Source organism: Polypterus senegalus, chromosome 16 (genome assembly GCF_016835505.1).
Source record: "Polypterus senegalus isolate Bchr_013 chromosome 16, ASM1683550v1, whole genome shotgun sequence".
In the NCBI taxonomy this organism is placed as follows: Eukaryota; Metazoa; Chordata; class Cladistia; order Polypteriformes; family Polypteridae; genus Polypterus; species Polypterus senegalus.
In genome coordinates, this window is record NC_053169.1 from 57,946,785 (window position 1) to 57,958,940 (window position 12,156).

The following is a 12,156-nucleotide window of genomic DNA, read 5'->3' on the forward strand; positions in this document are numbered from 1 at the left end:
TTAAAAGCCCAACAGCCCTATTGATTTTTGATTGTTTACTTTTCTCTCTCTCTCTGACATTCTCTGCTCCTGATGCCACTCCTTTGAAGAGGAAGATATGTTTGCATTTTTTTAATTTTGAGAAAGAACTGTCATCTCTGTCTTTTCATGGAGCACAGTTTAAACTTTTGATTAAAGGGTGTTATTTCATGTCTTGAGGGCTCTAATAATGTTAAAAAAACGTATTTAGAAGGCCGTAAACGGGTTTTCTATGCTCTAACTGCGAAAATATTAGATTTATAAATAAACAATCCTACTTCATGGAAATTCATTTATCTGTCTGGAGCGGATTAACCACGATAAATGAGGGTTTACTGTATAACTATCTGGAGAATATTTATAAACAGTGTGGGAGAGTTTCTAAGGGTTTAAAATTTATAAAAAATAACCATACAAACATATGGTTTCTACTTCGTGGATTTTCACCTATCGCGGGGGGCTCTGGAACGTAACCCCCATGATCGAGGAGGGATTACTCCATATACTCCATTACTTATAAGCCATAATCAGTAAAATGAAAAGAAATAAACGCTTGAAATATATCACCCTGTGTGTAATGAATCTATATAATATGAGTTTCACTTTTGAATTGAATTACTGAAATAAATTGAACTTTTTGATGATATTCTAATTTTTTGAGATATACCGGTATATCTCAATTTGAAAGAAACACACAAATAAAAATACTTCCCTTCTCTGTAGAAGAACTTCTCATTATCATAAACGCATGCAGGTTTTTCTGTTGTAATCAGTTTTGTGTTTTTCTTAGATGAAGAAGGTGCTACACCAGTTAAAAGGAGACGAGTAAGCAGCGAAGAAGATCACACCCTTGAAAGTTGTCCCAGTGAAATGAAGTCTGAACCAAGAGAAGCTCTGACTCCAACTAGTACTTCTGACACTGAAACAAGAGACTCCTCCGTTATAGATCCAGGGACAGAACAAGATCCACCAACACCTGAAAACATTTCTGTTAAAGATGATAAAATGGAGTTGTCATCTTCTGTTTCAGAGGAGACATTGTTTTGCCCCAAAACCTCTGAGGAGCATAGTGCAGAAAGTAAAAAAGAAGATAAACTCAATAAGGAGGAAGAGGAGGTGCAAAGTTCAAAGACATCAGATGTCACTGAAGAAGACCCACAATTTACATCTATTTCAGTTTTTGCTGGACTGACTGACATGTCAGACTTGAAAGGCTGTGATAATTCAATTTTGACTTTACAAGATCCAGAGATCAGTATAACAACTAGCTGTGTTCATTCCAGAGGACTATTTTCCTTCATGCAGAAGAATGACATTTTGGACACTTTGTGTAGGACTCTTGAATCAACAATAGGTGTGGTCTCCAAATTGTCTGGAAAAGGAAACCGCACTGCTTCTTGACAGTGCTCCTGGGCATGTATGCTTTTAATTCTTTTTAAAATGCTGTTTTTGTATACCTTCTGTTTATTTCTGGCTGTCTCATCAACTGCTCCATGCTTTAGTTTTTGTCAAATAAGTTTTTCTGCTTGAATGGCAATAGATGAATATGGCTGAAGATTTCTGGAAGAAAAATCGAATCCAATTACAACTATCTATCTATATATATATATATATATATATATATATATATATATATATATATACATATATATATATATATATATATATATATATATATATATATATATATATATATATATATATATATATATAACGTGAATGATAAAGTTGCAGCTTTGGCACATTTTCTAAAAATTCAAGGTATTGTGCTTTTTCATTCTTTTCATTCAGAGTTATTTGAAGTGATTCTTTGTTGAAAGGTTGCCGCAGTGGGAGAAGGTTTACAGAATTTTACACTTCTCCCCTGTCTGTATGTACTTTAAATTAATTGCATTTTTACTGTGTATAATATGGTGTCCTCTGTGCCAGTTTTGTACTTAAAAGAGGCTGAATGCCTCGTATTTCTGTGGTTCTTATTATCCACAATACGTTTACTTGTATATTAAATAACCACAAGAAACTTGATTCTGTTAAGAATCCTTTCTAAATGTGGCTTGATAGTGTGTGGATGCGTGAGAGCATGGGTGGTATGAGTGAGTGGGTGTGTACAAGTATATGTGTATATATCATATATATGCATATACCAATATGAAATGGTGCTTTATTGAGCAGGATACCTGTGAGACAAATAAAGCACACTTGATGTAACAATCTAAGCTTTTTATTTACTTAAATACATTCCTGTAGATACCAAGCTACCATTTCCAGTTTGATTTCCTTGTAGTTTGTTATGTAAAAATACAAATTTAAAGGAACATCTGAAAGAACAATATAAAGGAAACACTGAAGTCACACTCACATGTAGTTTCTTTTACACATCAGTGACAACCTGCCACCTTATGAAATTAAATGCATAGTTTTGTGCTTCTTATATGTTCATTCATTAAGTTTTTTCATGCCATTTTAATTATACACCCTACACAAAAGGAAAAGAAAACTGGTAAAAAAAAAATACATCCACAGGAAAAGCTACTGAGAAGCATGGATTTAGTTAGTAATTGCATAAATTGTATTTTTTGATAATACGAAATATATTTTAAGTAAAGCAGTAGGCAGTTGTTTCTCAGTTAATCCTGATGCTTCTTTAAATCTTGAAGTTGTACTTGGGAATATGCAGTCAAATTCACTGATGTACTCCAACTAGCATATCTCTGTAGATTTACACATATTTTGCTAAAAAAAAAATAAGAGATTGCTTAGCAGTTTGTGTTATTTTTTTCTTCAGTTTAACAACAGCAATAATATTATTGATACAGTGCATACAAGTTCCAAGATATGCTTAATCTTAAATTATGTGTTGTATGATTTTAGAACTTTTCAGTTTATTTTGCATTTGAACTGGGCAACAGAATACGCACATGTTGTTTGTACTCTGGATACCTGATGTCCATTTTAATGTTAATTGAATTTTGTATATGTTTTTATTAATTCTTGGTTAATTTATTTTATAGTTAAATGTTCCAATCAAAATTTTGTTTTAAGGAGTTAATAAATTTTTGCATATTTTAATTTATTCAGCCTGTGATTTAAATAATCTGATTGACTGAATTAAATAAAATTAATATTATTATCTGAAATTTATGTTGCATTCCAGAACAAACAGTTATTGTAACAGCATCAAAGTATTCTTATTATTAAGGTCATTTTTCAGAGTCCTTCAATACATTTGTAACATCTGTAACTATTGTATGTTTTGTTAAACTGACTTAGGAAGAACAAAACAATTTATTTCTTTTTGTTTCTAGTGAATTTAAGTATATCCAGTTCATTTTGGGTTGTCAGTTCTCATGTAAAAGACCTGTCACATGTGTCCCCCAGGCACCCTTCACATTATAAAACAGAAATTGTTTCATGCTCATATTCTTGTAAGCGACTATAAAAAAAAAAAAAGCTTTCCAACTGTCGTATACTTTTGGTGTTTGTGTTATATGAGGTTGTGGGATTTTTTTTTTTTTACTCTCATGTCTCACATTTTTTTTCAAGAATATTTTGCCTGATTTTATACATTCAAAAGGCAGGAGTCTTTGGTACTTTTATTAATCACTCTTCTGTGTTGTTTGTTTTTACCATCAGAACCTGAATTCAGTTGTATAAATCTTACTCCTTAACCCACTTATCTTCATTTTTGTCTCATTTTCATCAATAGGGGTTTATAGCCTGTCATTAACTACAGTATGCTGGCTTGTGTAACCTTCATAAAAATGAGTAAATAACAAGTTTTGTTTTGCATTTCATGTAAATGACTTTTTTTAGGTAATAACTGGGATTATATTAGTTTCTCACAGATTGTCTTGTTACATTCCTGAGTTTCATAGTTCAAAACTTTAAATAATTCATACCCGTGAAAACAGTAAGAGTGGCTAAAGAGGCTAAGGAAACACAATTCAAACAAGCAAGTGATTCCTCCATCAATAATTTAAAAGCCATACACATTCTTGGCAGATTGTTTGGGTTTTTAATGTATTTTTGTCAATTGTTAATTAAGGTATTGTTTTATCTTGGTAGAGTAATATATATATTGCTCTACTGTCCCCTATTGTATTATTAATATGTAGCCTTAGAATGCCTAATCTCACAGACTTACCACTTTATATAACTTATCCCCAACTTCCCCTCGATATCTATAACCTCAGGCAATTAGATGTAGTAAAAAGACAAGCAGGAGTTAAGTTACACATAAAATAATGTTTTACTGATAATATTCATAAATAATAACAAAATGCAAAGTACATTTGAATATTGGCAACCATACAACCTGATAAAATGGTGATGTGTAATTCAGGTGGCACACAGACTTGCAGTTACTTAAAATGTCTCTAGTTAAAGCATCGTTGGTGCTCAGCTTTCAGCCACATGTCTGTTCAAAATGGCTGCTGAGCTGTGCTCTTCATTGTGTTGTCTTCATCATCACAGGTTAGCAAGAGAGATGCTTCTTCATCGTATGTGGGTCAGTCAGAGAGAATGTGGTTGAGCAAGCAGATTTATAGGTTTTCTGACCAACTCCCTACAGCGAATAGGATATCATGGTACTTGAAGGCCTCTGAGACAAGCCAATTCCAAACAGCCCTACCTCAGACCAATGGGTGAAATAGAACATCTTATCTCCTGCCCCCAAGACCATATATTACGCTAACCTGGCTTTGTGTGGGGGATGGGAGAAAAGACTTTAGCAAAGAAATGCTCATCAAACTGGTTTAAAAACACATCCCCCAAATCCTGTCATAAAATTACAAAGAAAAGTCGTAAAACATGGGGGGGATAAACAAGAATGCCTCTCACCAAGGTACCACTAAATTACATTGGTTTGCCTAAATTATAAATAAAGACATACAAAACATTTATCAATTTATATGCAAAATCCCACATCACAACAGGTATCAAATTACAATGAGCATATTTTAGCCCTATGACCAAGTTCATTGCTAACAGGCAAAAAGGCAATCAATTTTATAACCCTGTTAATTAATCCAACAGCAGTTGTGTTTCTAGTTGAGTGATGCTGTAGCCATTTCATACTTTATGGCAGAATCATGTTTCAAATCTCTTTCTTAACTAACGAATATTTGTAGTAGCAGAAATACAGCTTCAGAAATGGATGAGTACTGAGAAGATTATTGAACTAAAAATATACATGTATATTTTTCTTTTTCTACACATTTGATGAAAACTTACTGCACAGGTAACCAGCATAGATTCCTGTGCTTCATGGCTTAACCTAACTGAAGAGTTCAAGAAGCAAGTGTGAAGTGAATGTTTGCATGTTCAATTAAATGTTTGCTTTTTTGTTTTGAGTAGTTACTGTATTTGGATATATTTTATCAGCAGATAATTGGTCTGCATGTCCAACAAGGATGGAGATCTTCCCTAATTAAAAGTTTTTACTTTAGATTTACTAGAACGTCTTAGCTAAAGGATATCTGGTATTGAAAACCGCTTAAGGCTTTTTCCAGTCTGCTCACTTTTAGGGCTTTTTTATTTGTCTCCTATTGCTATGCCACCTATTAAAGTTCACTTACTGATTGCATGTAAATTAGTACGTATAACTAGAATTATGCCAAGATTACCATGTTTTCATTTAAAAACTTTATAAGTTAAAACCATCTTCGCCCACACTAGTGTTTTCACATTGTTTCCAAAAGTATCTCTGTCAACACTAAAAATGACTGGAAACACGTATGATTAGCCATTAGCCTTTACTGGGCATGTGTGCATTACCAGAAAAATCCATGAAGGGATGGTAGTGCTGCTAGCCACAGGACGTATTGCTAAACTGTAGCCTGCCACTAAATTATTTGCCTTTTGTTCACATAAGTAGCATTCAAAGTGTACAAAACACAATTTTAATGCATGCAGGTAAGCATTACAAGCGCCATGGAAAGCAACTACTCTGTGTCTGCTGCGCTGTAATATGGTTTTCTTCCATAAAGGGTAACAATGTAGGAAGTGAGCCATTGTAATTAGCTGGATCTAATCAGTACAAAAAAAAATCAGAGCACAGTTAGTTAGTTAGTCTGAGTTTGCAAACATTTCTGTTCCCGTCCGTGCACATTAAAACACTGAGACTGTGGTTTCACAAGTGTACAGCTCTGGAGAGCATTTTCAAAAGTATTCTTTGTCAGGGATTAAAAACACTAGGATAGTGTGGACGAAAGGTAAAAAAAAAGAGAATCTAATGTCTGCGCTTTTACATGAAAACATAGTAGTATGAATGGGGCCTAAGAATATCACTATAATCTGTACATATGGCAGTAGTGACTCTATAGCCCCATATTAATCTAGAACTCAGTTTTGAGGGTTTTTAGAGAAGTCTGTTCAGTTTTATCTCTGGACTGAATCTGTGCTTTTAATCTGTTTCTAAAGTTCGTGACTGGTCAAAAATCCTGACCATGAAGCATTAGTCCGAAAACTTAGCTGCTTTTTGACTACAGACTTGTCGTTCTGTTAACATTAATTGCATCTAACACTGTTAGCTTAACTTGTGATTTACTCCAGGTATCTAAGAAATTATATTATTATATTATTATTGGTAAACTGAATCTGATTTCCTCTTAAGTTTTTATTTTATAATTGGCCAGGGCTCAGGAGTGTGGTGAGCCAAGTGGCGGCTGTTGTGGATTGCACCCTCAGTAGTGCAAACACTTTACCGTTCTTCCTTTATGCGCTAAGGGGTTTTTGCCATTACTGCACTTAAGTTACATACCCAAAAATAAATGGATATTATTCTGCTTATGTAATAAAGGAACTGCAAATGGCTAAAGAGTAGTGAGAACTACAATCCCTGGTTTATGTGTGACAAGCTCTAAGGGGGTTCTGTCCAAGGCTGCCAGCAAAGACATTGTCCCTACCCGTGCAACCTTGCGCTGGACGAAGCTGATATGAAAATGTATTTATGGACTTAGTTTGTTCCAGACAGGAAAAGAAAAAAGCAACAGCAACAAAAAAATGAATAAACATACTTAACCTCTGTATGGTAAATGCAGCAGGAGTGGATGTGGTAATTGCAGCACAGAAACTTTTTTGTACAAAATGTAAGGTTTCTCTGTTTCTGGTGGTAATCAGAAATTATTTGTGGGACTGGCATGAAAAAGAATTTTGAAAGTAAGGTTTTGGATGAGTACATGATTATATGTATATACTTCTGAATTGTCTGCTTGGTTCTTCAGAGTGATAATATCGTTTGTGTGTTATGTATTTTTCCCCTAAAAATAACTGCTATTCATGTTTTGAAGGATTGTTTAGGTGCAAGAGACCCGATGTTTCCAAAAAGGGAGACACCTTGTACCTTTAGGGTTGCAGGTGCCACGTCATGCGCACGTGAGAATTCTTCATGATATAATCTGCCCCCCCGACTACTGATTCTAATTGTAGTTGCTTAAACAAACTCACACCCTTGAGTCTGCTCTTGATTTGATCTCCATGGTGTCATTACGCCAGTTCCTGCCTTCCAAGGGTGGGTGGCGTTGGGGAAGGTGAGGCAGGCATGATTAGCAATGGGATAAAAAATATCACCCAGTACTGTCTGTCTTTACAGTTGAGGAGAGGCAGAGTTGGGATAATTAAATGTGAACAAGACAGTGGCTCAATCAGCTTTTATTTCCTTCACGTGCTCCCGACAAAGCAACCTGAGTAGCATGGATCAAAGAGCTGGAGGGTCCCCACGTGAAACTGCGAGCAGCAGGGTGGTGCAGCACAATCCAAATACATTCAAGCAGCAAGTTGTCCGTGTTGAAAGTTCACATGACTAGCAACATTCAATCAAAGGGCAACTCACATTTAACTTCATGTGGGCACTCAAAGAAGTTGAAAACTGGAAGAGCCCTGCTCAGAAACTATTAATGTTCCTCAAGACCTAACCTAACAAGTGCACCAAATAATCTACCAAAGTTTCTGGATGTCTGGAGAAGGAGGAGGAAAGATGAGAAGGAGTCAATATGACAGGGAATTGACAAACCTGAACAAGTTTCAAGTGGAAAAATTGAAAGGAGTAATGGATTCAGTTTCATATTCACAGGGGAAGCTCAACCAACTACGGTACAGCAACCAGTGTACTTCAGGCCCAACTTACGCGATGGTAACTGACATCATGACTTGCCAACCAAACTCATTGACCTTTTAAAAATGAGGATGGGGACGTCTCCTCTCATCCTTCAATAATCGTTGTCGCAACAGCATCCAATATAAGAACAAAGAGGACAAAAAATTTTGAAAGATCACACATCACAGACATGATCTTGTGACACGATTCCTGTGTTACATAAACTCATAATGAAAATAAAAATAGACCGTAAAATCAAATTTAAACAGTGAAAATCCCCATAAAAATAATTCTAAAGTGTCAAACCACTTAAAATAACCCAAAATACAAGGATAATGATGTATAATTGTGACACTGGTACTTCTTCTTCCAAACTGCTGTTTTTCATTCCTAAACAGACTCCTCCACTTCCTCCAACTGAGATTCCAGGCGATCCATTTACTCTTCATTATTCCTGCTGGGGGTCTCCCGGACAGCTGAGACAATCAATGGGTGGGTGGGGGATGAATGACAAATTCAATGAATAGCGTGACAATGGCCACAGGTGAATGGTGGTAGAACTCAGAAATATGGTCTTATTCTATTTTGTTTGAACCAAGATTATTAGTAAAACATCAATTAATTAAGTAAAGAATCAGAGTGATTTTACAATCCCAAATTTTAGTATGGAGCATTTGTTCTTACTGCATTGTTTGTTGGTGTTAAGAGACATGTCAGTGTTCAAGAATGATTGTGAGAAACAGGAAGTGACTAGGAGATGAGGCCTGCTTCTCCTGCCCTTCTGGTCTTTGCACTTCATACGAGTGTTTCTGCACTCTTACCTGACATGACAGCAGGTGTCCATCCCTTGTGTTGTCTGAATATGAACTGTTTGTGGACCAAGGATCAAGTTCAGGCAGTGGTTTAGTCTTCACATTATAATATTGATTTTGTTGAGGCTGTTAATGTAAACATCTTATGGGATGGATGGTTGTAACACTGCAACTGCAACACTGGTGCATGGCATTGTGCTCCTTTGTACTTGTCCCATTAGCACTGGTGCTGGTTAAAAACCTGTCACTAGTGTGTTTCTCAGTAAAAAGAGAGTGACGTCCAGGTCTATACCAGCTTGTAGGGCCTTCTTGAGAGCAGGCTTCATCATCTTCACTGTACAGCTGGAAAGCCTGCTGGACTGTGGACATCCAGGATTCAAGTGTGTGAGCTTAATTTCCCAAGCAGCTGCACATTTCTGCATTTCGCAGCTAGCATAAGTAAACATGGCCACTCATCACTTCTTTGAAAAACCCGTGCCTGGCAAAGATTAACATCATTTTCTGAATCACTGTATTGGTCATTTTATCTGGTAAATGAAACACTTCTGCTTATTTAGTCAGGTAGTATATAATTACAAGAAACAACTGTCCATGTAGCTCAAAAATATCTGCTCCTCATTTTAGTCAAGCTAGTTTTGGTGTCTCATGCGATCTGAGAGGATCTCTCCGATTTTGTGGCAGACACTGCTGACCCGTTCTGCATTTTTCTACCATGTGTTCTATGTCTTGTGACATTTGTAGCCAATATAGTCCCTTTCCTGCTTTATTTCATTTATTCTATATAATAGGTTTTATATATATATACAGTATATAATATATATATATTTATATGTTCAATTAATTATTTTCATTATTATGTACTTATTAATTATGTAGTAATTAATTACATTAAATATTACATTTTATATATTTTATATACAATAATCCCTCGCTATATCGTGCTTCGACTTTCGCGGCTTCACTCTATCGCGGATTTTAAATGTAAGCACATCTAAATATATATCACGGATTTTTCGCTGGTTCGCGGATTTCTGCAGACAATGGGTCTTTTAATTTAGGTTACATGCTTCCTCAGTTTGTTTGCCCAGTTGATTTCATACAAGGGACGCTATTGGCGGATGGCTTAGAAGCTACCCAATCAGAGCATGTATTACATATTAACTAAAACTCCTCAATGATATAAGATATGCATCCCGCGCGGAACTTGATTGTTTGCTTGTCTCTGCCTCTCTCTCACCCTCTCTGACATTCTCTGCGCCTGACGGAGGGGCTGTTTGCACAGAGGCTGTTTGCTTAAAAGATACTGGCGCTCCTCTAAAAAATGCCGCAAACTTAAAAGCACACGTATTGATTTTTTGATTGTTTGCTTTTCTTTGCGAGTGCTCTCTCTCTCTCTCTGAAATTCTCTGCTCCTGAAGAGAATATGATCTATTTGCATTCTTTTAATTGTGAGAAAGAACTGTCATCTCTGTCTTGTCATGGAGCACAGTTTAAACTTTTGACTAAAGGGTGTTATTTCATGTCTAGAGGGCTCTAATAATGTTAACAGTGTGGGAGAGTTTATAAGGGCTTAAAATATATAAAAATAACCATACAAACATATGGTTTCTACTTCGCGGATTTTCATCTATCGCGGTGGGTTCTGGAACGCAACCCCGATCGATCGAGTGTATAGGATATACTATATATATATATATATATATATATATATATATACACATACTGTATATTAAAGTTGGAATTTCTTTTAGTATTTGAGAGAGCTCATCAGGTGTGACACAGTGGCCTTCCTTGCTGGAGAAGGCATCTGCTTGCATTGTTAGTGGCTCATTGTAATCCTAAAACTTGAGTTAGTGCAGCCTTCAAACTTTCAAGGGATTCTCCGTGCTCGTGGTTCAGCTTCAATGCAGCATCTTCTCTGAGCTGTTATCATGGCTTCATTTAGAATATGCTGGGCTGGTCATTCCTAGCAGCCTCTCTAGGCCTTATTCGTCTTCAGGGTGTAGCGTTTTATTAATAGCTTTTACTTTGGATTGATTTGGTTTTATTCCTTCAGGCATAATAATGTGCCCCATGTACTTTACTGTATTAACGCTATAATCCCTGAAGCCTCTTCATCAGCGTCTTTGTTTTGCAAATGTGTCAATCAGCACAAGCAGCATGCAGCCTGCTATCCCATCACCCACCGATGCAGCTGGAGTCAGTCATGAAGTTCTTCCAGCTCGAGTCTGTTTATCTGGGTGTTTTGAGTTGCTTCGAGACGTACAGGCTAAATAATATATCGTTATTTGGAATACATACATTTCATTTGTGTTCCGTGTCTACAACAATCTGGGAAAATGTAGGATGACAGGAAATACCAGGCAAAAAATGTTGAACACATAAGTAAAACTGAAACTTTTTTCCTTTATACTAATAATGACAAAATGTTGACGTGAAGTGTATAATGTGTTAAGACTGAAGTCCAAAAATAAAAATAAATACTTTCATAAAAGGTATAACAAAACAAGTGTGTTTTTAATTTTATTCAATTTAAATGTTGCTGTCAATGTGTAAAAACTGAATCCTAAATATCAGTCGACACAATGTAAAGATACCTGCTTGGCTGATGTAGAGGTAAGAACTGCTGCCTCATCATAATAAAGAGGTTGTGTGTTCAAGCCCAAGTCCTCCCCACATTTACCGTTTTCAGTAGCAAGCTGCTGTTAATATTACTATTATGTAATAAAAGTACCGTATTTTTCGCTCCATAAGACGTACATTTTTCCCCAAAAGAAGGGTGGAAATGTCTGTGCATCTTATGGAGCGAATATTGCGTCACAGACCGTGATGTGTATTACGTGACAAAAGTCGTAATCCAGGGGTAGAGGGTGACAATCAGCTGTTAATGGCAACAAAACTCACCGTTACGTCACAGGCATTCCCTCTCTGCTTGGAGGAATGTTAGACTCATTGACTCGCCATCTAATCCTCGCGTATGCGTGAGCTACGAAATGTAAATAAAGGCAATATGGCATCGACACCTCACGAGGGAGCAAAGCGAGTGCAGAAAACAAAATACTCAACAGATGATGCTTTGCACATTATCACTGAGTCGTATATTTTGTTGAGTGTGATCAGGAGATCGTGCAAGGGAGTGAGGAACTGGCATCAGCTGACCGGACACCAGCCGATGTCGCCCCAGCTGAGTATAGCCGATGTACCAATGGAAAGGTTTGTGTGGGAAGAATA

The 12,156-nt window shown here is 36.3% G+C and overlaps 1 protein-coding gene across 1 annotated transcript in view; it reads left to right on the plus strand.

Moving 5' to 3' along the window:
• Positions 1 to 1,628, plus strand: part of usp34 (ubiquitin specific peptidase 34) — a 480,412-nt gene extending 478,784 nt beyond the window's left edge. The window contains exon 79 of the mRNA XM_039738342.1: positions 809 to 1,628. Within this exon, the coding sequence (XP_039594276.1) occupies positions 809 to 1,419 (611 nt within the window). The 3' untranslated portion in view covers positions 1,420 to 1,628. The remainder of the gene's footprint in view (positions 1 to 808) is intronic.
• Positions 1,629 to 12,156: the final 10,528 nt, after the last annotated feature.